Here is a 27,152-nt window from a genome sequence, read left to right as displayed (position 1 = left end):
GGCACCGAAATGTGCCATGATAAGGCGTGGTTTGCCAGAGTACGAGGAGGTTGAATACACGCTGGTTAATATTCCTTTGTGTCGCATTTTGTAGATAGCTAACAGTAGTCTCTCGAGTCACATACTGAAGAGAACAGTTTGAGATCGACGATGGATTCCAAAAGCCAGATCTTAAAGTGTACACATTAGTGCTTCTGTTTATCAATGCTTCACTCGTTGTCTACAACTCAGTTTCGTTTTGGCTACTGAAAATCCAATATTGAGAGTTTCATGGATGCCCAACTAGGAAGCTCCAGATAATGAAAATTAGCAACGGATTTATCTTCAGTCTTCTATGGACCTATCTCCAGACACGAACATGTCTCCAATAGATCAGGTTTTCTATGTCTGTTGGCAGTGTTTTATGGATGTAAATTGGAAGTATTTTTAAAAAGTAATTAGCAATGTCCCATTAAGTGGCTACCCACAGCGGAGGTACTCTCTTATCTGGTAAGAAAGCAAGATAATTGTGACAGGTGAAGCTTCATATAGAAGCCGATGAAATGGGGGACGCAGAGGCCACCACATATGGCATGGACCAATAATTTCTGAGGCTTTTTGCCGGGCTTTGTCCCTCATATATGATTTTATATCAGAGCTGCTTTGGACATGCAAGAGCTAACTTACTTATAATGACAACTTCCCAAGTGTATATTTATATCCTGGAACCGCTGTCTTGTTCGTAAACTGAGACAGGACAATCATGTGAAGTCATTACTAGTCTTGGCTCTGACATGGCTCAAATTGTCCTTTAACTTCAGTTCAAGCTCTCTGTTCATATTGACCCCAGGTACATGTAGAGCATAATCATCAATGCATGCTTTGGTAGTGGTGTGTGTCATCGGCAGCACTTCACATTTCATTCAACTGATTCAGTAATTGTTAAAGGCCAAGGAGGTTTTAATCAAATAAATCACAGTGAGCTGAGAATAGTGAGGCTTAGACAAGGTGAGCAAAATGTTGCCATCATTAAAAAAGGGCTTGACCTGGCCAGTTGTCATTTGTGTTCCGTGTTTTTTCACCTACTTGAATGTCTTACACAGTAAGGTCATTATTAGAGGTTTTCCCATCTTGTAAAATTCACCTGGGAATCTGTCTTCCCCAGGAGACTTGCATTTAAGAGCAGGGATGACTTCAGCTACTGCATCTTTAGTGATTTCACCTAAATATGTCTCCTGCAGAAGGGCAATGACAGCATATTTGGCGTTTAAGTAATGTAGCTTGTTTCAAAATTCACATAATGTGACAAACCCTAGACATTCAGTGAGTGGATTACAAATAGTTTTGTCTGCTGGTCAATTGTTGACACGAGGAGTGAGGTCACTAAAGTACTCCAGACCCACGTATTACTGATGTTCAACCATCCACCATGGAAGTCACTGTCCGTCTTGCAAGAAAAACATCACAGAAAGGAATGCTTTTTGGAAAATGGTACCAGGGCACTCCAGAAAGCAGTTCAATAAATATATTCCAAAGTGGAAAAAAGAGTCCAAAGTTCAATCAAAGCTGTTTTCCAAAACTGGGTAGGCTTTAATTCCTTGTTAATATAAACATTCGACAAACAGCCAATACGTGTTTCGTCCAAAGGACTTTTTCAAGGCGAAATCGTGCCTGTATGGGATTCACATGTATAATGTTGAAAAGTCAGGTAATCCAAGGGTATCCTGTAGTGGTCCAAAATGGGGTGTTCAAATTTGTTATGATACAGTGACCGCAAGGCAAGGTCGTTATGACGTCATGTAACTTAAATCAGGTTATGCAGAAACAGGCCATGATAAGCCCATCAAACCATATCACAGCATCTGTAAACGTGCTCTGACGTTTCGAGAAATGGAATGCTGATAGGCAGTAGTGGTTCCGTGGAGCACTTCATCCAGCGATCACCCAGATACCCTTCAATGTTCAACACAACAAGCGGCAGAGCTCGATCAGGAGTTTTCAATCTTAGCTAGGCCTAGCTTTAGCATCTCTTCCATGCTTTTAAAGCAAAGAGATTTTTTCAATTGTCTTTGATCTACATACTGAGCACTCTGCACTATGGATGCCCCTGTAGTTCTATGTAGAACATGCCCTGAAATGTGCTAGACACTAAACAAATACAAGAGCAACCCAGAATGTTGACGTGAACCTCGGTATTATTATCACAAAACACATATCCACATGAAACTCATTTTCAATCAATTTAAATATTATAGCAGAAAAATCTTGCTATTGGTTAACTCATACAAAAAACAATTAAGTGAAGACGAAAATCATCTGTCTAGAATCTTACATAAAAGCTCCACTGAATCCAGTACCAACACATATGTGAAAAGCGTGTTTCTAATGTTTTGGAAGCTGCATTAGCATATGATGGTGAATAATTTTTATAATCATACTTTAGGAAAATAAACAAAGAGTGATAGTTGAAAAAAGTGATCCCCAAGTGAGAAAAGAGACCCACACTATAAAGCAAAAAAGAAATTGCTTATCGTTGTGTGATCTTGCAATGACCAAAGGCCTGATTAAGGGAGCAGTAATGCAAATTCAACTACTTTGTGACAGATGGAGTGAATGTGCCAGGGGTAGGCTTACCATTGGCTTATTTACTACCGGCATTTTGTAGCAGGATTTACTGTATGCAATGAGAATCACTGGATTTTATTTTACAACAAACATCAAAATGTCGAAATTAGGCTTCATTCTCCTGTTCAAAACAAACTGTTTGTTCAAGAACAGAAAAAACAAATTCAAGTAATTTAATTTCCTAATACCACTAGATCCTTAAACTAGTAAACATTAATGCTACAGATGAGCACAGTATATACGAAAGAAAAGCTTCAGCCCTGTAGCAATATAGTTTAGGCCATCTTGAATTTTCTGCCTATCATTTGACAAAATCGCAGTCCATTTTGTGATAAAATAAAAAAGTACGCTTTTTTCAACATACTTGCTATATGTCAATATAAAAACTGTTAATATAGCTGGTATAACTAGGTTTTACAATACCTGTATGGGAAGCACAACAAGTGCAACACAGATCATAATCACAACCAAAAGCTTTGATGGCCAGATCTTCGGTGTGACATCGCCAAATCCCACAGTAGAAAATGTCACAATGCAGAAGTAAAGCGAGTCAAACAGCGTCAACTTATTGCCTGCTCTTTCCAAGTGTTGAATTCCACATATGCTACCAAAAAAAGAATAAATGCCAATAAGTCTGTGAAAGTACTGTGATCCTTTATCTTGTGTCATGATTAGTCTAAGAAGAACTATGCAAATTCTAGTCAGTGATATCTATAAATGAGCTTGCAAAATGATCGCAAAGACTGAATAACACATTATCATTTGAGCACAAAGTTGTTGTATCTTCTTCAAATGGTTGCCACATTAAGAAGCAAGTGCACTTGAAACTTATTTTCAAATTCATCTTTGTACTAAATGTATTGGTTCAATAAATGGAACCAAAAAGTGGTATTTTCAGTCTTTAAATATTAGAAAGATTGTAGCAGTATTTTTGTCCCTCTTCGGTTTGCTTTCCTATTACCTAAAGAAAACTCAAATCATGAGCGCTGTAGCATCTTATTTTAATCCCACACTGTGCATTTATGATGCTGCTGAAAATTCTCACAGTTCAAGTACATAAACAAATACATCTTGCAAACAGATATTTAGGTAGGTAGCCGTCTGCCATGAAGATGTGCTGCTGGTCAGGTAGAGATTTAAATATTTCAACAGGTAGGCACTGGTAGTCAGTGTATGGCATCATTCAGAGGCAAGCAGAGATGTTAATAGAAATGTAGACCTAAAACAAGCTACATAAATTGGGTATAGAGTTCAGTCACAAGGTAGCCAATAACGGACGTTCACAGATAGAAGGTACGTGAGAGCAGTGACTCGATGGGTATAATAAAATATTGTGGCCAAAAAATCCAGTACCAAAATTATAACTATAATTCGCACCCCCGCCATGCAGTTTTCTCGTCAATAATTTCACTATCGCAGTGGTATTATCAATGATGTCATAGAAAATGTCATAAGTGATGTATTAAGTGGGGTAGTCAGCAGTGCATGGCGAGGGCGCAAGTTATAGTTATCTTAGGGCACGAGTTATAGTTACTTGAGATTACTATACCTGCTGAATTTCTATATTTTGTGTGTGTAAAATCTGAACCTAACTATTATGTCTCTGGAACCCTTTGTTTTTTTCCAGAGAATTTTTAAGGTTTTTTACAATTTACTTCCTAACTGTAACATCCATGTAGCCTTTGTTTTGTCAATGAATTTCTATGTTTTTTATTTTAATGCTATTTCCTAACTATAATGTACCTGTTACCTAGGTGTGTGAGAGTGTGAGTTAATAGGTGTGAATGGTTGAGTGGGTGTGTTAGTGTGTGGTGGTTGAGTGAGTATGTGTGACTAGCTGTGTGGATCTGTAAGTGGTTGTAGGAATGGCTGTGTTGGGATGTGTGAGTAGGTGTGTGAGTGGCTATGTGGGTGTGTGAGTGATTTTTAGGGTCTGTGAATGGATGTGTGAGTGGCTGTATGGGTGTTTGAGTGTCTGTGTGATTGGTTGTATGGGTGTGTAAGTTGGTGTGTGAGTATGTGAGTGAGTATGTAGTAGGTGTGTGGGTCTAGTAGCAAGTGTATGTGTTGATTTATTTAGGGTCTGGATCCAGGATCCACCTGAATCCATGAAGATTCGGGAGGATCTAGGTGGATCCGCAGAACTTCATGTGCTAAAAAACATTTTTGGACAATTTCTTGCACATGAGGGGTTCCTCACGGACCCCTCCATTAGTCCCATGGGGTCAAGGTACCTCTATCCTGACCCCTTTTATCACTTTTTTATTTTATTCTCCCCACTGGGAACCGAGTCCTGGTCAATACAATGGTGTCCGCCACTTCCCTCTCAGGTTGCAGCCAGCCAATCACAGCATTGCTATCGAAGCATGGATCTGTGAAGGATCCACATCCACAGATGTCTATATTTCTTTTTCCTTTAATAACCCCAAAACTACTGAATGGATTTGCACCAAATTACAAAAAGCATGCTTTCTGGACCAAGATCTAGGTGTCTGCCAAACTTGGTGTCATTCCGTTCACTACCTCCCCGGGGCTAACATCCAATTATATGCAGGGGCTGCATGGCCCCCTGCAGCCCCGGGGACTTCTCCCTCCCTGGGGTTGAAATAAAATAACACAGGGGTCCGTTGCAGATACCCAGCCCCGGGGACCACTATATCCATTGGAGGGGGGGTGCTAGGCCCCGTCTTGTGGAGCTAGTAATGGCTCTGACAGCCACCATCCCCCAGGTCTGGCTCCTGGTATGTCCTGTGGTGCCCACCCTCTGGACATAGCTGTTTGCTCTTACTTAGGGGGAGCTTTGACAGCTCCAGCCAAGACAGAGAAAAAACAAGTCCGCTCCCATCAAGCTAAAGCTGTCAAACAGCTCTCACTTGCTGGGAGTTGAGGTTTCCTCCTTGTCCCTGCTCACAGATGTGTGGGCAGGGAAACAGAGGATACGACTGCTCTCACAGACAGGGAGCTGCATGTTTAGCAGCTACCTGTCTGTGACTGCAATGACAGCTCCCACAGTAGGTGGGGAGCCGGCTGGGACCACAGGGGCCTTGAGTCTCCATTCACAGGTCCATCGCACACTGTGTGCCCTGGGGGGCACCCAGCAGAGATAGCCATACCCCAGGGAATGGTGTCCCCGGGACCAAATTAAGCCAGAGGAGGGAGGCCACATGGTCCCCCTCCTCCATTTAATTAAGGTAGGCCCCCGGGGATCTGTTCTTTGGGGTCCAAATCAGCCTGGGGAAGGGGGCTCCATGGCCCCTCCTCCATTTAATAAAGGTGGGCCCTGAGGGTAGGGTCCCCAGAGCCAAAATACCCCAGGGAGGTGGTGACATGACCCATTCCCCCACTGAATAGAGAGGGGCCCCAGGGGATGAGGTCCCCCAAGGCTGAAATTAGCCCAGGGGGGAGGGGACCGCACGGCCCCCCTCCTCCATTTAATTAAGGCCGGGCCCCGGGGGATGCGGTCTTTAGGGGCTGGATTGGCCCAGGGAAGGGGGCTGCACGGCCCTCACCCCCACCCCATTTAATAGAAGTGGAACATGGGGCTGAACTTGGCTGGGAGATGGGGGGCCGCAGAGCCCCCCTCCTGCACACTGGTCATTCACCCAAAGAGGTAGCACTTACTAACTAACTAGTAAAAAGAACTCCAGTTGTATATGCCTTAAGTGCAAAACCTTGGACTCTTGTTGGATTAATGAGCAGGTGAGCTTCAGTTCTGGCCATGATGCTCATTTCTCAGAGATTAAATCTCAAAAGGAAGCACTTAAATATCTATAAACAGAGCAGGTGCCCCGGTTGAAGCTCCACTTCTGGAAAGCACAAATGATCCTAACTCCTGGACTTGACGAAGGCAAAGCAAGTGTGTTTACTTTGCAATTCCATATTGAAAAAATGATCTGAAATTCTATGTAGAGGGATATGCATCTTTCATCTATTGGAGCGCAATCAGACACTCTCACACCAACTTTCACACCCACATAGCCCCTCTGACATCCACTCTCACACCCAGACGTCAACTCTCACAGCCACTCTCACACCTAGAAACACCCTCTCACACCTATTCTCATACCCAGAAAGACAGGCCCTGTGGCCAACTCCTTCTGCACATAGCCAAAGGCTGTGCACAGTGTGGGGTTGGGTGGTTAGGGGGTTTGGCCACAGGGACTGGCCACAGGCGAGGTCCTGCGGCCAACCCCCGTTAAGCATGATCAAAGGCCATGCACGGCATGGGTGGTTATAGGGTGTTGGCTACAGGGTCTTGCAGCAGGCCAGGCCCTGCAGGCAACCTCCACCGTGCACAGCCGAAGACCGTGCACGGTTGATGGTTGGGGTAATGTATAGTAATGAAAATTACTTTACATTAGAAGAGAAATACACTGACAAAAACAAAAGTTACAGGAACATTATAGTTAAGAAATAGAATTGAAACAAACAGAGAAATTCAATTAAAAAAACACAGGTTACAGGGATGTTATAGTTACGTTCTGAATTTACTAGTACAAAACCAGAGAAATTCAGCAGTTATAGTTAGAGTTCTTTAAAGTAACTAGAACTCGTGGCCTAAGGTAACTATAACTTTGCCATGCACTGCTAATTATCCCAGATATTACATCACTCGTGACAACCTTTATTACATCAATAAATACGTCAATGAAACATTAGCAGTCAAATTATTGAACAAAAACTGTACATTTAGATGCTGTGAGTTATAGTTATGAAATAGAATAAAAATCCCTTAGAAATTCATTAAAAAAACAAAGGATACAGGGACATTGTTGTTAGGTTCATATTTTACATGAACAAGACAATAGAAATTCAGCTGTTATATTTAGAGTTATTTCAAGTAACTATAACTTGTACCCTAAGGTAACTATAAATCGTGCCCCCGCCATACACAGATTTCTAATCAATATTTTTACTGCAAATGTTACAGTGATATTATCAATGATGTCATAGAAGATGCCATGAGTGAAGTAATATCTAGGGTAATTAACAATGCATTGCTAAAGCACAAGCTAGTTTCCTTAAAGCAGGAGTAATAGCTACTTGAAATAACTCTAACCCTCTGTTATGCGAGTCCGTGTCCCTACCCCATTCCTCCTGGCCTCTGTGATCCGATGTACCATACCTGTCTAAATTTTGAACTTGGTAAGAGGGAGATTTGGAAAAAAACAAACCTGGGGAATTGATTTTCCCCATTGACTTACATTGAAAAAAAGGAGATTTTAGGCAGGAGACAGATAAAATAAAGCCCTTTTGAGCTTAAAACATTGGGAGTCTCCTGCCTGAATCTGGTTTGTTGGCATGTATGGTTGTACTGCCACTGCTTCTTCTTTCTGCCCTCAATGGTCTGTTATCTTGCCACAGCCTCTCATGCCTATCCTGCATAGTTGGTTTGTTTTCCCTGCCCTCCATGGTCTGCTGTGCTGCCACTGCCCATCCCACCTACCCAGCGTGGTCAACTTGCTGTCTCGGTACCCTCCTCCATGCCCTCAATTATTCAAGCCCATGCCCTTGACCACTGCCTCCCTACAGTATTGTAATGAATAACTAGATTTCTAACATTCTTTATTTGTTACAAAAGTGTGGCATGCCTGCCTGCACCCTATAAAACTGCAAAAAAACAAAAACAATTGAGGGCCTCGTAGACCATCTTGGGAGATGTATTTGTTATGAAGCTCCCTAATTTCCTCATTTACTGCTCTATCCTCAGTAGAAAATGCTTTCAGTTTTCCACCATCAAGATGGCGTTCAACTGTGCCACACTATTGCCATAAATATAGAATGCTGGCACTGTAGTTGCTCATTAGATCACTCTAGGAAAGCTGTTGTTCACCAGGAAGTAAACTGGCAGTCTGCTGCTGGTGTTGAAAGTTCATGTTTTAATGAAATAAAAGAGGAAGATATTTGAGCACTAACCATAATTTCTATGGCAAAATGAACCCCCTCATTTTGTTCTTTTCTAAATAGAAGCCCATATTTAAGGAAAATTACACACATCTGCGCTAGCGCAGTTGAGAGTCAAAACTATTAACCTGCGCTAATGCCATTCCTTAGCGCCAGCTGTGCACCATATTTAAAAAAAGATGCATGATGGTGCTAAGGAATGGTTATCGCCATTGAAAATGATGATAGCTGGTGCTGGATGGCGTTTGCAGAAATGGCGCTAGTTGGCCAAGCATGATGCTAGACTGATTAGGAGTAGAATTTCTGCCGCTAGTCAGCCTAGTGCCATTTCTTGATCGCATAAGCAGGTAGAAAATGACACCAGTACAACCCCAAAAGAACCAATGCCAGCCAGGAGGCCCCATGTACATGCCCCCAGTAGCACGCATGCTTACCTAGGATGGGCTCCCACCATTCATAGTGTCCCTGTGGTGTGGTGGTGGTGATTCTGGGGGTTCAGGTGGGCATCTATGTGGCCAAAATAGTGACACCATGTGGATTTCATGGTGTTTGTCTTTGAAAATGTGCCTAACATATTTTTAACTCCTGGTCTGACCTGGCATTAAAATTTTACATTAATTGGCCGTAGCGTCATTTTGTGGGTCCATTTCCTATTTGTGTGCTGTTGTAGCGTATGTAGGTAAATATGGTGTTAGGGAGCCACTGTCATTTTTTGGAAGAGAACACCTACCTTGCATATCATTGTTGAAATGTGATGCAAGGTGGGTTGGCGCTTCCAGAAAATGACACCAACTCATATATTTTGACGCCAGACAGGTCTAGCTTCAAAATATAAATATGGAGTTAAGTTAGCGCCGCTTTATTGTAAAAAAAAAAAAATTCTAAGACGGCGCTAACTTTTCATAAATATTGGCCAAAATGTTTTACTTTTTACCCGTTTCAAACAAGATGGCTTCAGGTGTGCCCACTTTTCACATAAGTAAGACTGTTAACGCTCTAGTTGTTCTTTAGAATACTCTGGGAGGCTGCATTAGAACATGAGGGAATCTACAGACAGGCTGTAGGAAGTACATGCTTTAATGAGAATGTCAGACTTCATTCTCAGATAGCTGAGAAAGGTAGTGTGAATTTACAGAAATTATGCTCTCATTACAGCTTCTGGAGCACCTTCTATAATTTCCTGAGAAACAATTTACTCTCCAACATGATTCTTGAAATCACAGCAGAAGGCTTTTTCACAGGGTAAAATCACCTTAGAACACACCACATTTCCTATAATCAGTATAGTACCATTAACAAATTACATATATTGTAGCTGAAATCTGTTATCATCCTTTAAACGATCTCCTTTTTGTGACCCTCAAACCCTGTCATTCACTACAATGCATTTCAGTGGGGTGCTATCATGTATTTTGGTCCCAATGAGATCTGTGCTTAGGCTCCTCCCATATATACAAATTAGGATTTCCTTCAATATTTTGAAAACTACTGAACGGATTTACACCAAATGACAAAAAAGCATTGTTAGAAATGCAGTCTTTGGTTGGCAGTCAGGTTACCCCCTGTCCAATCAAGGACCCTCACTCTAGTCAGAGTAAGTCACACACAATCCAAATTATCCTGTGCCCACCCTCTGGTAGCTTGTCACTGAGCACTCAGGCTTAACTAAGAAGGCAATGTGTGAAGTATTTGTGCAATAAATCATATAACAACACCATAGAGCACCACAAAAATACACCATACAGTGTTTAGAAAAATATGTAATATTTATCTGGATAAATGTAGGTCAAAACGATTAAAATGCAATAAGTAAATGTTGCAGGGACGGCTGAGTGTCGATTTCCAGCCCTCGGTCATGGATCCTATGTGGGTTGCAGGGTTTTCAGACACCCTGGGGACGGTGCGTGGATTTCCTGTCCTGGGAGGACAAAGTCACAGGAGCTGCATCGATCTGGTGGGCGTTGCATTGAAATTTCTACCATACGGCAGGCGCTCGTTGATTCCTCTCTGGAAATTGGGCTGCGTCGTTACGACTCCGCTGTGCGTCGATTTGGTGGCCCTTGCGTTGAATTTCCGGTTGTTATGCTGGCGCTGCGTCGATCTTCCTGTTGTGAAGTCGGGCTGCGTCGTTCCGGTTTGCAGTGCGGTGACATTTTCACCGTGGTACAGGCTGTGCATTGTTTCTGACAGGCTGTGCATCGAATTTCGCTGCACAAGGAATCCTTCTTGAAGAGATTAAGGGGATCATTGTCGACGACCACGGAAGCACCGCCAACAGGCTGGCGGTGCTTCCGTAAGTATTCAGCCGCGGTCGCCCAGCCGGGTCCGGCGGTTTCCCGACAGATTTCCCCCGGCTGGGAGAATCCTCCATGGCGACGCTGCTTGCAGCGCCGCCATGGGGATTCCGACCCCCTTCCCGCCAGCCTGTTTCTGGCGGTTTTCACCGCCAGAACCAGGATGGCGGGAACGGGTGTCGTGGGGCCCCTGGGGGCCCCTGCACTGCCCATGCCACTGGCATGGGCAGTGCAGGGGCCCCCTAACAGGGCCCTAGCAGGATTTTCACTGTCTGCTTTGCAGACAGTGAAAATCGCGACGGGTGCAACTGCACCCATCGCACCCCTGCAACTCCACCGGCTCCATTCGGAGCCGGCTTCATTGTTGCAGGGCCTTTCCCACTGGGCCGGCGGGCGCTCCTTTGGCGGTCGCCCGCCGGCCCAGCGGGAAAGCCAGAATGGCCGCTGCGGTCTTTTGACCGCGGAACGGTCTTTCGTCGGCCTGATTTTGTCGGGCGGCGACCGCCGCCCGTCAAAGTCAGAATGAGGGCCTAAGGCCCATATTTATACTTTTTGACGCTAAACTGCGCTAACGCAGTTTAGCGTCAAAAAGTTTTGCGCCGGCTAACGCCATTCTGAAGCGCCATGCGGGCGCCGTATTTATTGAATGGCGTTAGCCGGCGCAAGCAGACTGGCGCTGCCTGGTGTGCGCGAGAAAAACCACGTACACCAGGCAGCGCCGGCGTAGGGGGAAAATGGCGCATGGGCGTCTTAAAATGGGGCAAGTCAGGTTACGTCGAAAAAATCGTCGTAACCCGACTTGCGCCATTTATTTTCGACGCCCATCCCCCATCAACATGACTCCTATCATTGTAAAGATAGGAGTCATGCCCCCTTGCCCAATGGCCATGCCCAGGGGACTTCTGTCCCCTGGGCATGGTCATTGGGCATTGTGGCATGTAGGGGGGCACAAATCAGGCCCCCCTATGCCAAAAAAAATTATTAAAAAAAAAAAAAAAAATACTTACCTGAATGTCCCTGGGGTGGGTCCCTCCAGCCTTGGGTGTCCTCCTGGGGTGGCCAAGGGTGGCAGGGGGGGTCCCTGGGAGCAGGGGAGGGCACTCTGGGCTCATTTTGAGCCCACTTGTCCCTTAACGCCATGCCTGACCCAGGCGTTAAAAAGCGGCGCAAATGCGCCGTTTTTAGCCACGCCCACTCCCGGGCGTCTCTTTTGCCCGGGAGTATAAATACCACGTAAAGGCCTGGGAGTCATTTTTTAGACGGGAACGCCTCCCTTGCATATCATTAACGCAAGGAAGGGGTTCACGCTAAAAAATGACGCACATTCCGGGAACTTTGGCGCTATTCGCCTCTAACGCCATAGTATAAATATGGCGTTAGTTGGCGTTAGTTTAGCGTCGAATTTGCGTCGAAAAAAACGACGCAAATTCGGCGCAAACGGAGTATAAATACGGCCCTAAGTCTTTTTGGTCCTAAGACTTCAGGGAACAAGAGGCAATCACAATCCAAGCCCTTGGAGAGAACTTCTTCACCACACCCAGAGAGCAGCAAGGCAGCAGGGCAACAGGAAGGCAGCAGACAGGTGAGTCCTTTGGGCATCCAGGCAGTTCTTTTTGGCAGTATGCAGGTTCTGGTTCCAGTTTTCTTCTCCAGGAAGTGTCTGAGTTGGTAGGGGCAGAGGCCCTGTTTATATACCCAAATGTTCCTTTGAAGTGGGGGAGACTTCAAAGAGTGGCTTAGAAGTGCACCAGGTCCCCTTTCAGTTCAATCCTGTCTGCCACTAGGATTATGGCCATTAATGTGTCAGGATAAAACACAGTTTCAATAATTTAAACCTTGGCTCAGATCCCTGGTAACTATGGCACAGAGCAGAGAGGCTTAGTTTAGGAAACTGTATCAAGTATTTACAGCAATAAAACAGCTAAAATATCAAAACACAGTGCAATAAAAAACCCACTACCGATTACTTAAAATAGAGAAAACATTATTGAGCAAAATTAAACCAAAGCAACAAAAAAACAATACAGCAATGAGAAATATGGACTCATAAAAGTTTAAGGCAAAAAGGCCAAGAAAAGGAAAGCATCATTTAGTAGTTACTGTTCGCACTTGACTTGTCCTAAGCACAATTACAGGCTGGCCACGATGTGGTGTGAGTCAGATACACAAAATAGGTCATCCCGGTCAAAGAGTTTACTTATAACTAAGTCTCTCAAATTGAAGACAAGATTCTCCAGCGGGGAAAGGTTGAAGGCTGTCTCTTTTTGAGGCTGGATAGCTGTTGAATGAGGTCCCGCTGAAGCCATTGGGTTTGGTGGTAAAAGCACCAAGCAGGAGTAATTCAACTTTCAAAGCTGTCGAAGTCCAGTCATCAGTTAGATATTTTTTGTGCCTTTGCCTGGTCAACATTTCTGCCTTCTGACTTAGGCCCAAGGGGATTTCCTACAATAGTGTGCAGCAAAGAAAGGAAAGGGAGAGAGTAAAACTGCATAATATTTGCTATGAGATTGCATAATTCAGCTCTCTCCAGGCTTCCTAGCACCAACACAAACACCATTGTGCCATGGTGCAAGGGAGCCTATCTTAATGTCAGGAGGCTTTTCTTTGAGGCTTATTCTTTAAATGTGTGTTGTAGAATACAAAAAACAGAAGTGACTAGGAGAAATAAAGATATTTCTCCTCATTACTCCAGCCTTGTGTAGGTGCACCATTTTAGCATAAACCCATGTTTACAAGTCTTCCTAAATATATTATGCTCTGTGTTGCGTTGCTTTTTCTTCTACAAAGCCATGCAAATCAGTAAATCCCCACTAATAGAAATGAAATCAAATTTGGATCCAGGTAGGGAATGTCGATCCACCTCCACAATATCTGCGCTGGTAACATAAAAGACATTTCCGCTGAACTCTCAGCCAGTAAATAACCTTATTTAGCAAGGAGTCCAGGGTTTCTACAACCCCTGAGGGCAATTTAGGAACTTCAACCATAAATAATGTATCTCCTTTATTCTCAAGGACCTGAGCCCCTCATTACAACATTGGTGGTAAATGCCACTTACCGCCGTGCAGAAGACTGCCAACACACCGCTGCGGCTGCGGAAATCCGCTACAGCTATTACGACCCACAGGCCGAAATCCGCCAAAATCTAGACACCCACACAAGTCCGCCACACCAAAGGTCAGTGATAAACTGGCGATAACAAAACCTCCACCGTCACGCCAACAGGAATACACCCACACTATCACGACCCACGAATCCATGCGGCGGTCTTTCAACCGTGGTATTCCATTGGCGGTACACACCGCCACGCTCAAAATATACACACATTTACAAAACACAACCACATTGGACAAATCGAAATACACACACCTCATACACATACACACACCACACCCACACACTCAATACAATATAAAACACACACCCACATCACCCACAAACCCCTACGACAAAAATTGAGAACGAAACACAGAGAGAGACACCACCATCAACAAACTAGCATCCACAGGCACACAACACCATCACTCACACAACATCCACGCACCTCACACAAACACATCCCCTCACACATCACAACTCACACCACCTCACACACCACCCACACCATGGCACTGCAAAGACACACCAAGTTCTCTGAGGAGGAGCTCATGGTCATGGTGGAGGAAATCGTCCGGTTAGAGCCACAGCTATTCGGATCACAGGTGCAGCACACCTCCATTTCTAAGAAGATGGAGCTATGGCGCAGAATCATAGACAGGGTCAACGCAGTGGGACAGCACCCAAGAACACGGGATGACATCAGGAAGAGGTGGAACGACCTACGGGGGAAGGTGCGTTCCGTGGTCTCAAGACAGCGGATTGCATTTCAGAGGACTGGCGGCGGACCCCCACCTCCTCCCCCACAACTAACAACATGGGAGGAGCAGGTCTTGGCTATACTGCATCCTGAGGGCCTTGCAGGAGTAGCAGGAGGAATGGACTCTGGTAAGTCAAATCTTAACTATTATATCCCCCAACCTACCTGCATGCTATCACATACCCCCACCCTCACCCTCACCCCATCACTCCAACACCTCACATATGTCCCACTATCACAAACTACCCATCCCAACACCAAGCCCTGCATGCAACACCAAAGCATGGACACCCATCACCGAAGCAAGTCCACTACAGATACCCACACAGATCCCCAAACCAAATATCACACAAGGTCCTAGACAAGAATGTATGCACTGGGGTACAGGGTTACCCACCCATTGCACACAATGGCACACACAGGTGCATTAATCATGCCTTTACACCCCTGCAGGACCCCTACCCAACGTCACCGGACAGGAGGTTCCAGACATGTCCACCCCCCACAGAAGAGGCCCACAGTGATGACAGCAGCTCTGTCCAACTGGATCTAGATGACCAGCCTGGCCCATCTGGGACCTCGGGACAGTCGGTTCCCCACACACTAGCACATGCCACTACAGAGCCTCCCCCCTCAGGGAACACCAGCAAAGCACCAACCCACCGGGCCCATCCCTCTGTCCCAGGACACGTCAAGCAGCAGTGTGTCCACCACTACAGGGAACCCAGGCAAACCCACAAACCCAAGAACATCAGGGGCCATGGGGCAGTGGCAGTGGGCAGACGGTTCAGGGGACAGAGGAACAGGATAACAGGGGAACTGGGAGGACTGCTGTGCGACAGGGGGAGGACAGGCCCAGGGAACCCACTCTCCACAAGGCCCTCTCCAACATCATGGGAGCGTACCATCATTCACAGGAGACAATGGCAACGGTACTGGCCAAGTTTCAGGAGACCCAGCGGCTGCAGGAGGAACAGTATTTGGGGATTAGGGAGGAACTCAAGTCCATCTACACCACCCTGGTGACCATTGTAGGGGTGCTGAAGGACCTTGTGAACACCATGAGGGACACTGTGGCACAACAAGGGGCCCCTGAAACTAGCCTCGATGATGAACTGCCCACCACCTCCGCCGGCACTAGTGGACAGGAGGCACCACTACAGGACCACAACACCAGCAGCCCACCCCCTGCAGATGGAGAACCACCCCGCAAACGGACACTGAGATCCAGGACAAAGACAGAGAACAATGCCAAGACCCCCGCCAAGAAATGAGACCACCCTGAATGTCATCCTTCTGTCCCACTTCGTCACCCTGTCCATAATTAAACTGCCCTAGCTCCACTTCCTATGCCCCTTTGGACAATTCACCTGTGAGACCAATAACTGGACTCTACCATGGACATTCCTCCACCATCACCCCTGACCGTTTTCCAACCCCCTCCACTAATTTCCACTTAAATCAACACCCTTGAATCACAAACAATCTGGAGTCAGTCTGTGCTTTCAAAAATGTGTATTTGCTATAACTAACGAAAATAGCAGTGACCATTGTATTGTCAACATACCTATGTCACACAGCTCTAGTTCATGAGGTAACATAGCAGAGGTCACACAGTGGGACCCACATCTGTGAAATGGAAAGGCAAAGTGACAGGTCAGGGTCCATACACTGGGTGAAAGTGACAGACATATGATAGGTCTAACAATTGTATGAGATGTAGGAGGCAGTGATGGCTTCCTACCTGTGTCTCACTGGAAGTATTGCTGGATCACGTTGTTTCTGTTGTCGATATCCTCTTCTTCTGCCTCCTCTTCTTCACTGTCCACAGGCTACACAGCTGCCACAAGACCTCCTTCTGGACCATCCTCCTGCAGAAAAGGCACCTGTCGTCGCAAAGCCAAGTTGTGCAGCATACAGCAGGCCACGATGATCTGGCACACCTTCTTTGGTGATTAGCAGACAGAACTACCTGTCATATGGAGGCACCGGAATCTGGCCTTCAGGAGGCCGAAGATCCTTTCGATCACTCTCCTAGTTCGCCCATGTGCCTCATTGTAGCGTTCCTCTGCCCTTGTCCTGGGATTTCTCACTGGGGTCAGTAGCCATGACAGGTTGGGGTACCCAGAGTCACCTGCAAATGTCGAGGGACAACTGTTAGACACACACTAACCCTTAGGGACAACCCCATACCCAGACAACTATTCACAGGGTATAGTGTCCTTGTCCTCACCTATTAGCCACACACGGTGCCTCTGGAGTTGCCCCATCACATAAGGGATGCTGCTATTCCTCAAAATGTAAGCGTCATGCACTGAGCCTGGAAACTTGGCGTTCACATGGGAGATGTACTGGTCTGCCAAACACACCATCTGCACATTCATTGAATGGTAGCTCTTCCTGTTTCTGTACACCTGTTCACTCCTGCGGGGGTGTCAACACCAGGACAGTGCGCGCTCTATGGGCATCTAGAATGCAAAAACCCAACACTCGCAAGATAATGTAATTTATGCATTGTGATGATATGTTATTGTTTAACCTTTTGCATTGCAGAATTCCATCCAAAAGATTCATTTTTAAAGTGCTTATAAATACTGTACATTTGCAATGTATTGCTGCAGACATTCAGAGTGCGTTAGGGTGTGGTCCCTTTCCAGGGCCTTCTAGAGACTTTCCCTGCAACATGCCTGGGTGTGGTTCTAGGCTGGGCCAAGACTCTATAAAAGAGAGTCAGCCCAACTTCCAGTGCTCACTATTCAGAGGTCCCGGTGCAGAGCAGCAGCTTCTTCCTGAGCTCCTGTCCCGGCGGCCTATTTGGATTTTCCAGTCTTCTGCACTCATCTCTCATTGGTGATCACTGTTTCCAGGCGGTAAGACGGTGTTTGGACATTTCCCAACACCGTAATTGAGAATTTTCATATTCTTGATTTTAATTCTTAAATGAATAACAGATTACTTGTGCGCTGCCATTTTTTGACATTTGTATGGTGGTTTGCAAATAGGGAGGACGCGCAATTTATTCCATAAAGATTTGACTTCGTTATTACATGGTTGTTCATTGCGCGCTGATATTTCTTGACATTTGCATGATGTTTTACGAGTTGGCAAGACGTGCAACTCGTTTCATGAGCATTTAACTTTGTTGTTCATTGCGCACTACCTTTTCTTGACATTTACATGGTGGCATTCGAATCGGCAACACGCGCGATTCTTTCCTTGGGTGTTTTTTCATGTTATTCATTGTGCGCTACCATTTCTTGGCATTTGCATGGTGGCATTTGAATCGACAAGACACGCGATTCTTTTCCTGAGGGTATAAATAATGTAAATTACTGTGCGCTACTATTCTAAGACATTTTCTTGGTAGCATTTCAAGTTGACACGTTGTGTGATTTATTCCTTGAATCTACGTTGTGTGATTTCATGGTGCACAATCCTTTATGGTGTTTAATACTCATATAAAAATCTGCAATGTGCGCAATTCACTTCCCAATGTTTTTTCTGAGATGAACACAACAATACCAGAATTCTAGATGTAATGCTGTGTGTTCCTGATATGTATTCTTAAAAGGAGATTCATATGGTTGTTTAGAAATTGCTCAGAGTGTTTCCTGATTCTCATGCTAAAGAAAGTGCTCGAATCTGAAAGTCCTATTTAACTTTTCTTGTTTCCTCCTCAGGTATTCGGTCATCTAAAGCCTAGTCAGTTTTAGGACTATTCTAGGGTTTTTCATGTTTTTTGGAAAAGACTAATCTTAGAGTTGTAGCATGGTGCTGAATTCATGAGATGTAATTTTGATGTTGTGTTTTAACCTTTTGCTTCCTACAGGTCTCCTTCCCAGCTGTTCCCATCCTAATCCCCTTTTCCCCACTTGGACTCTCTTAGACTCTGTGATAAATCTAATCAGAGTATTGGAGCTGTCTTGTGGTGGAATTGTTGGGAACGTGCACAGACCCTGAGGATCTGGTGACTCTGACAAAATAGTGAGCCCACAAATTATTATCCTCCTGGTTTGTGTATGTTCTCAGCATGGCCACACTGGACGAGCTAGTCAAGGTTATCACCCAGCTCCAGTCAGTAGTGGTATCATCAAAGGATTTGACAAATAGTCTAGCTGAGAGGGTGAGTCAGTTACAGAATAAGGTTGAGAAGAAAGAACAAAGTCCCACAGGTGTGTCTTGGCCAGGTACTTCTTCTCAGACTTCTGGAGGTAATCCAACTAACATTTCCCTCAATGTTCCTTCAGCCACTCCTTTAGCTCCCCCAGAATGCTTCTCAGGTGATCCCTTGAAAGCGCAATCTTTTCTGGTTCAAGTGGAACTTCACTTCACCTGCAGACCACATACTTTCCCCGATGCCCAGTCTAAAGTAGCTTTCTTGTTGTCATATCTGTCTGGAGATGCAGCTACCTGGGCTATTCCTCTTGTGTGTAAAAATAGTCCCCTGTTGTACAACTGGAAAAATGTTGTTCGTGAATTTGAGAGAGTTTTCGATCGTAGAACTGTAACACAGTCAGCAGATCGTGAATTATTAGACTTACGCCAAGGGAATCAGGACTTAGGGGGTCATTCTGACCCCGGCGGGCGGCGGGACCCGCCTGCCTGGAGGGAACCACCAGAATACCGCTGTGCGGTCAAAAGACCGCCGCGGGTATTCTGGGTTTCCCACTGGGCTGGCGGGCGACCGCCAAAAGGCCGCCCGCCAGCCCAGTGGGAAACACCCCTCCATGAGGATGCCGGCTCCGAATGGAGCCGGCGGAGTGGAGGATGTGCGACGGGTGCAGTAGCACCCGTCGTGAATTTCAGTGTCTGCTGAGCAGACACTGAAATTCAAAGTGGGGCCCTCTTACGGGGGCCCCTGCAGTGCCCATGCCATTGGCATGGGCACTGCAGGGGCCCCCAGGGGCCCCACGACACCCCTCACCGCCATCCTGTTCCTGGCGGGCGGAACCACCAGGAACAGGATGGCGGTGAGGGGGTCGGAATCCCCATGGCAGATTCCCATGGGCAGCGGAAAGTCACCGGTACACCGCCGACTTTCCGTTTCTGGCCGCGGCTGTACCGCCGCGGTCAGAATGCCCGGCGGAGCACCGCCAGCCTGTTGGCGGTGCTACCGCCGACCCCGGCCAGAATGACCCCCTTAATGTCATATTTAGCCAACTTTAATCGGCTGGTCGCTGAGACATCCTGGCCTGAAGAAAAACAAGCGGCCTTGTTTTACAGGGGACTCAAAGAGGAGCTAAAAGACATCTTACCCACAAATCGCAAATCGACCCACAACCTGCAAACTGTCATGATTTAATAAACCTTGTCTTGAGGCTTGATCTTCGTTTAAATGAACGAAAAGGAACGCGTAAAAAGACTGAAAAATATTCTTGGCATGCTCATGATAACAAAGACTCAAGAACTCCGAGAGAAAGAACGCTGGAACCGATGGAAATTGGAACCATCAGGAGACCTTTGACCAAAGATGAAAAGGACCTACGCAGAAAAAATGGGCTATGTCTCTATTGTGGGCGGAAAGGTATTTTCGCCCAAGATTGTCCAATCAAAACAAGGAGCAAGCGAGGCCCAGTTCAGAAAGTTGCAACCAATGCATCAGTCGAGTCGGAAAATCTAAAGCACCCAAGTTGCAGAGAAGGGTTGCTCTTGGGTGTCACTGTGGATCCTTCACAATCCAAACATCTAAAATTGGGAATAAGAGTTCAGGTCAAGAAAAAGACCTATTTCAAGAAGGTTCTAGTCGACTCTGGGGCTACCAGAAACTTTGTTGACGCCCAATTGGTTTGTGCATGGGGGATCCCATGTATAGAAAAGAAGACCCCAGAAACCATCCAGGCAGTTGATGGAAAACTCTTGACTGGAGGTGCGATAACTCTTCAGACTGTCCCCTTGACAATAATTTGTGAAGGTAAAAATCAAAGAAAGAAACATAAAGAGGAACTCATCCTTGACGTGATCCATGCTCCCCAGTATGGGATCATCCTTGGCTTGCCATGGTTAACTCACCACAATCCAGAGATTAATTGGGCAGAACGAAAGATCGTGTTCTCATCAGTGCTATGTAAAGAACATTGTCTCCAAAGGACTCAAGAATCGGAAGTTCGCCATTCTTACATAGCTACCGCCGCAGAGAAAGAAGTTCAGTTGCCCAAACAGTATTCGTCTTATGAAGATGTATTTGATGAGAAGGAAGCAGAGAACTTACCTCCTCATAGATCTTATGACTGTCAAATTGATCTAGTCCCAGGGGGGATACTTCCCAACTGTCGTGTGTATGCCCTGTCAGAACATGAAAATCAACATTTACGAAAATACTTGGATCAATTCTTAGAGAATGGTTTCATCCGCCCCTCTAAGTCTCCCACAGCTTCTCCTTTGTTTTTTGTTCCAAAAGCGAACGGAGAGCTTCGAACGTGTATCGACTATAGGGGCTTGAATAAAATCACCATCAAGAACAAATATCCTTTGCCTCTAATTCCAGTCTTACTGGAACAAGTAAAGAAAGCAAAAATCTACACGAAGCTTGATCTTCGAGGTGCTCACCATTTGGTCAGAATGAGAGAGGGTGACAAATGGAAAACTGCATTCAAAACAAGATATGGCCTTTTTGAATACACCGTCATGCCTTTTGGTCTGTGCAATGCTCCAGCAGCATTTCAATTTTTCTTAAATGACGTTCTTAGAGAGTACCTCGATATCTTTGCCATAGTTTACATTGATGACATTTTGATCTACTCAGACAATGAGAATGAACATGTTCAACATGTCAAGAACATTTTGCCAGCCCTTCGTAAACACCATTTCTATTGCAAGCTAACCAAGTGTTAGTTTCATGTTACCACAGTGGAGTTTTTAGGGGTTATCCTTACCCCTCAAGGTATGGTGATGGCAGAAAGGAAAGTAAAAGCCGTATCTGAATGGCCCATCCCAAAGACTGTTCGTGATGTACAATGTTTCCTGGGCTTTGCAAATTTTTACCGGAGGTTCATCAATTATTTCTCCCAGACAGTGGCTCCAATTACTAAGTTATTAACCCCTTCTGTGCCCAGGACGTAATGGTTACGTCCTGAGGCACAGTGCTGCTGTGCCCAGGACGTAACCATTACGTCCTGTGCACAGAGCCCAGAGGGAGCGCTCTCGCTCCCTCTGTGGGGTTCCCCCCCACCCCCCCAAGTCAGGGATGGAAAGGGAAGCCCTGCCCCTCCCACCCCCGACCCCCCCCAACCCCCCTGTGACGTCAGCGCGCGAGCGCGCGCTGATTAGTCACAGGGTCTCCCCCATCGCGCTGGAAGCAGAGCTTCCAGCGCGATTGAAAAAGAAATGCTTTTGCATTTCTTTTTCAATCCCATGGGGGAGGCCCCGAGAGGCTTCAAAGGGAAGGAAATGTATTTCCTTCCCTTTGAAGTCTCTCACAGGTTTCAAAAGCCGGATTGCTTGCAATCCGGCTTTTGAAACCCCACTAGACACCAGGGATTTTTTTTTAGGCAAGAAATGGCCTAAAATAAATTTGCCCCCGAACACCCACCCCCCCCACCCCCCGGAGCGACCCTTGCCTACGGGGTCGCTCCCCTTGCGTGACATTGGCGCCAAAAAACAAATCCCCGGTGCCTAGTGGTTTCTGCCCCCTTGGGGCAGATTGACCTAAAATCGACCAATCTGCCCCCAAGGGGGGCAGAAATGGTCTAAATACAATTTGCCCCCCAGGGGAGCGACCCTTGCCTGATGGGTCGCTGCCCATCTCTAAAAAAAAAAAAAAAAAAAAAAAAAAACACAAAAAAAAAATGTGCCCTGGCGCCTAGAGGTTTCTGCCCCCCATGGGGGTAGATCGGCCTAATACCAATGGCCTGAATATATATTGCCCCGTAGGGGAGCGACCCTTGCCTAGGTCTCTAGTTTTCAAAAATGCGCTGGTTTGCTAGGTTTCCCCAGGTGCCGGCTGAGCTAGAGGCCAAAATCCACACGTAGGCACTGTTTTCTATGAAAAAATGTGATGTGTCCACGTTGTGTTTTGGGCCATTTCCTGTCGCGAGCGCTAGGCCTACCCACACAAGTGAGGTATCATTTTTATCGGGAGACGTGGGGGAACGCTGGGTGGAAGGAAATTTGTGGCTCCTCTCAGATTGTAGAACTTTCTGCCACAGAAATGTGAGGAACATGTGTTTTTTTAGCCAAATTTTGAGGTTTGCAAAGGATTCTGGGTAACAGAACCTGGTCCGAGCCACACAAGTCACCCCATCTTGGATTCCCCTAGGTCTCTAGTTTTCAGAAATGCACAGGTTTGGTAGGTTTCCCTAGGTGGCGGCTGAGCTACAGGCCAAAATCTACAGGTAGGCACTTTGCAAAAAACACCTCTGTTTTCCTACAAAAATTTGGTTGTGTCCACGTTGCGCTTTGGGGCGTTTCCTGTCGTGGGCGCTAGGCCTACCCACACAAGTGAGGTATTATTTTTATCGGGAGACGTGGGGGAACGCTGGGTGGAAGGAAATTTGGGGCTCCTCTCAGATTCCAGAACTTTCTGCCACAGAAATGTGAGGAACATGTGTTTTTTTAGCCAAATTTTGAGGTTTGCAAAGGATTCTGGGTAACAGAACCTGGTCCGAGCCACACAAATCACCCCATCTTGGATTCCCCTAGGTCTCGAGTTTTCAGAAATGCACAGGTTTGGTAGGTTTCCCTAGGTGGCGGCTGAGCTAGAGGCCAAAATCTACAGGTAGGCACTTTGCTAAAAACAGGTCTATTTTCTGTGATGTGTCCACGTTGCGCTTTGGGGCGTTTCCTGTCGCGGGCGCTAGGCCTACCCACACAAGTGAGGTATCATTTTTATCGGGAGACATGGGGGAACGCTGGGTGGAAGGAAATTTGTGGCTCCTCTCAGATTCCAGAACTTTCTGCCACAGAAATGTGAGGAACATGTGTTTTTTTAGCCAAATTTTGAGGTTTGCAAAGGATTCTGGGTAACAGAACCTGGTCCGAGCCACACAAATCACCCCATCTTGGATTCCCCTAGGTCTCTAGTTTTCAGAAATGCACAGGTTTGGTAGGTTTCCCTAGGTGGCGGCTGAGCTACACGCCAAAATCTACAGGTAGGCACTTTGCAAAAAACACCTCTGTTTTCCTACAAAAATTTGGTTGTGTCCACGTTGCGCTTTGGGGCGTTTCCTGTCGTGGGCGCTAGGCCTACCCACACAAGTGAGGTATCATTTTTATCGGGAGACGTGGGGGAACGTTGGGTGGAATGAAATTTGTGGCTCCTCTCAGATTCCAGAACTTTCTGCCACAGAAATGTGAGGAACATGTGTTTTTTTAGCCAAATTTTGAGGTTTGCAAAGGATTCTGGGTAACAGAACCTGGTCCCAGCCACACAAGTCACCCCATCTTGGATTCCCCTAGGTCTCTAGTTTTCAGAAATGCACAGGTTTGGTAGGTTTCCCTAGGTGGCGGCTGAGCTACAGGCCAAAATCCACAGGTAGGCACTTTGCTAAAAACAGGTCTATTTTCTGTGATGTGCCCACGTTGCGCTTTGGGGCGTTTCCTGTCGCGGGCGCTAGGCCTACCCACACAAGTGAGGTATCATTTTTATCGGGAGACGTGGGGGAACGCTGGGTGGAAGGAAATTTGTGGCTCCTCTCAGATTCCAGAACTTTCTGCCACAGAAATGTGAGGAACATGTGTTTTTTTAGCCACATTTTGAGGTTTGCAAAGGATTCTGGGTAACAGAACCTGGTCCCAGACACACAAGTCACCCCATCTTGGATTCCCCCAGGTCTCTAGTTTTCAGAAATGCACAGGTTTGGTAGGTTTCCCTAGGTGGCGGCTGAGCTACAGGCCAAAATCTACAGGTAGGCACTTTGCAAAAAACACCTCTGTTTTCCTTCAAAAATTTGGTTGTGTCCACGTTGCGCTTTGGGGCGTTTCCTGTCGTAGGCGCTAGGCCTACCCACACAAGTGAGGTATCATTTTTATCGGGAGACATGGGGGAATGCTGGGTGGAAGGAAATTTGTGGCTCCTCTCAGATTCCAGAACTTTCTGCCACAGAAATGTGAGGAACATGTGTTTTTTTAGCCAAATTTTGAGGTTTGCAAAGGATTCTGGGTAACAGAACCTGGTCCCAGCCACACAAGTCACCCCATCTTGGATTCCCCTAGGTCTCTAGTTTTCAGAAATGCACAGGTTTGGTAGGTTTCCCTAGGTGGCGGCTGAGCTACAGGCCAAAATCCACAGGTAGGCACTTTGCAAAAAACAGGTCTATTTTCTGTGATGTATCCACGTTGCGCTTTGGGGCGTTTCCTGTCGCGGGCGCTAGGCCTACCCACACAAGTGAGGTATCATTTTTATCGGGAGACATGGGGGAACGCTGGGTGGAAGGAAATTTGTGGCTCCTCTCAGATTCCAGAACTTTCTGCCACAGAAATGTGAGGAACATGTGTTTTTTTAGCCAAATTTTGAGGTTTGCAAAGGATTCTGGGTAACAGAACCTGGTCCCAGCCACACAAGTCACCCCATCTTGGATTCCCCTAGGTCTCTAGTTTTCAGAAATGCACAGGTTTGGTAGGTTTCCCTAGGTGGCGGCTGAGCTACAGGCCAAAATCCACAGGTAGGCACTTTGCAAAAACCACCTCTGTTTTCCTTCAAAAATGTGGCTGTGTCCACGTTGCGCTTTGGGGCGTTTCCTGTCACGGGCGCTAGGCCTACCCACACAAGTGAGGTATCATTTTTATCAGGAGACGTGGGGGAACGCTGGGTGGAAGGAAATTTGTGGCTCCTCTCAGATTCCAGAACTTTCTGCCACAGAAATGTGAGGAACATGTGTTTTTTTAGCCAAATTATGAGGTTTGCAAAGGATTCTGGGTAACAGAACCTGGTCCCAGCCACACAAGTCACCCCATCTTGGATTCCCCCAGGTCTCTAGTTTTCAGAAATGCACAGGTTTGGTAGGTTTCCCTAGGTGGCGGCTGAGCTACAGGCCAAAATCTACAGGTAGGCACTTTGCAAAAAACACCTCTGTTTTCCTTCAAAAAGTTGGCTGTGTCCACGTTGCGCTTTGGGGCGTTTCCTGTCGCGGGCGCTAGGCCTACCCACACAAGTGAGGTATCATTTTTATCGGGAGACGTGGGGGAACGCTGGGTGGAAGGAAATGTGTGGCTCCTCTCAGATTCCAGAACTTTCTGCCACAGAAATGTGAGGAACATGTGTTTTTTTAGCCAAATTTTGAGGTTTGCAAAGGATTCTGGGTAACAGAACCTGGTCCCAGCCACACAAGTCACCCCATCTTGGATTTCCCTAGGTCTCTAGTTTTCAGAAATGCACAGGTTTGGTAGGTTTCCCTAGGTGGCGGCTGAGCTACAGGCCAAAATCTACAGGTAGGCACTTTGCTAAAAACAGTTCTGTTTTCTGTGATGTGTCCACGTTGTGTTTTGGGGCGTATCCTGTCGCGGGCGCTAGGCCTACCCACACAAGTGAGGTATCATTTTTATCGGGAGACTTGGGGGAACATAGAATAGCAAAACAAGTGTTATTGCCCCTTGTCTTTCTCTATATTTTTCCCTTCCAAATGTAAGACAGTGTGTAAAAAAGACATCTATTTGAGAAATGCCCTGTAATTCACATGCTAGTATGGGCACCCTGGAATTCAGAGATGTGCAAATAACCACTGCTTCTCAACACCTTATCTTATGCCCATTTTGGAAATACAAAGGTTTTCTTGATAGCTATTTTTTACTCTTTATATTTCAGCAAATGAATTGCTGTATACCCGGCATAGAATGAAAACCCACTGCAGGGTGCAGGTCATTTATTGGCTCTGGGTACCTAGAGGTCTTGATGAACCTACAAGCCCTATATATCCCCGCAACCAGAAGAGTCCAGCAGACGTAACGGTATATTGCTTTCGAAAATCTGACATTGCAGGAAAAAATTACAGAGTAAAACTTAGAAAAAAATGGATGTTTTTTTCACCTCAATTTCAATATTTTTCTTTTTCAGTTGTTATTTTCTGTAGGAAACCCTTGTAGGATCTACACAAATTACCCCTTGCTAAATTCAGAATTGTGTCTACTTTTCAGAAATGTTGCGGTTTCTGGGATCCAGCATTGGTTTCATGCCCATTTCTGTCACTGACTGGAAGGAGGCTGAAAGCACAAAAAATCGTAAAAATGGGGTATGTCCCAGTAAAATGCCAAAATTGTGTTGAAAAATTGGGTTTTCTGATTCAAGTCTGCCTGTTCCTGAAAGCTGGGAAGCTGGTGATTTTATCACCGCAAACCCTTTGTTGATGCCCTTTTCAGGGAAAAAACCACAAGCCTTCTTCTGCAGCCCATTTTTCCAATTTTTTTTAAAAAAACGAAATTTTCACTGTTTTTTGGCTAATTTCTTGGCCTCCTTCTGGGGAACCCACAAAGTCTGGGTACCTCTAGAATCCCTAGGATGTTGGAAAAAAAGGACGCAAATTTGGCGTGGGTAGCTTACGTGAACAAAAAGTTATGAGGGCCTA

General features: G+C 45.9%; 1 protein-coding gene across 2 annotated transcripts in view; it reads right to left on the bottom strand.

Annotated features, from left to right (window-relative positions):
* KCNT2 (potassium sodium-activated channel subfamily T member 2) overlaps positions 1-27,152 on the bottom strand; it is a 2,196,588-nt gene that overhangs the window by 484,796 nt on the left and 1,684,640 nt on the right. For both annotated transcript variants that reach the window (XM_069233351.1, XM_069233350.1), the window contains exon 10: positions 3,028-3,208. In XM_069233351.1, coding sequence (XP_069089452.1) covers positions 3,028-3,208 — 181 coding nt within the window. The remainder of the gene's footprint in view (positions 1-3,027; positions 3,209-27,152) is intronic.

This window comes from Pleurodeles waltl, chromosome 4_2 (genome assembly GCF_031143425.1).
Source record: "Pleurodeles waltl isolate 20211129_DDA chromosome 4_2, aPleWal1.hap1.20221129, whole genome shotgun sequence".
Lineage (NCBI taxonomy): Eukaryota > Metazoa > Chordata > Amphibia > Caudata > Salamandridae > Pleurodeles > Pleurodeles waltl.
The sequence above is the reverse complement of the archived record's forward strand: the minus strand, read 5'-3'. Positions and strand labels throughout refer to the sequence as shown.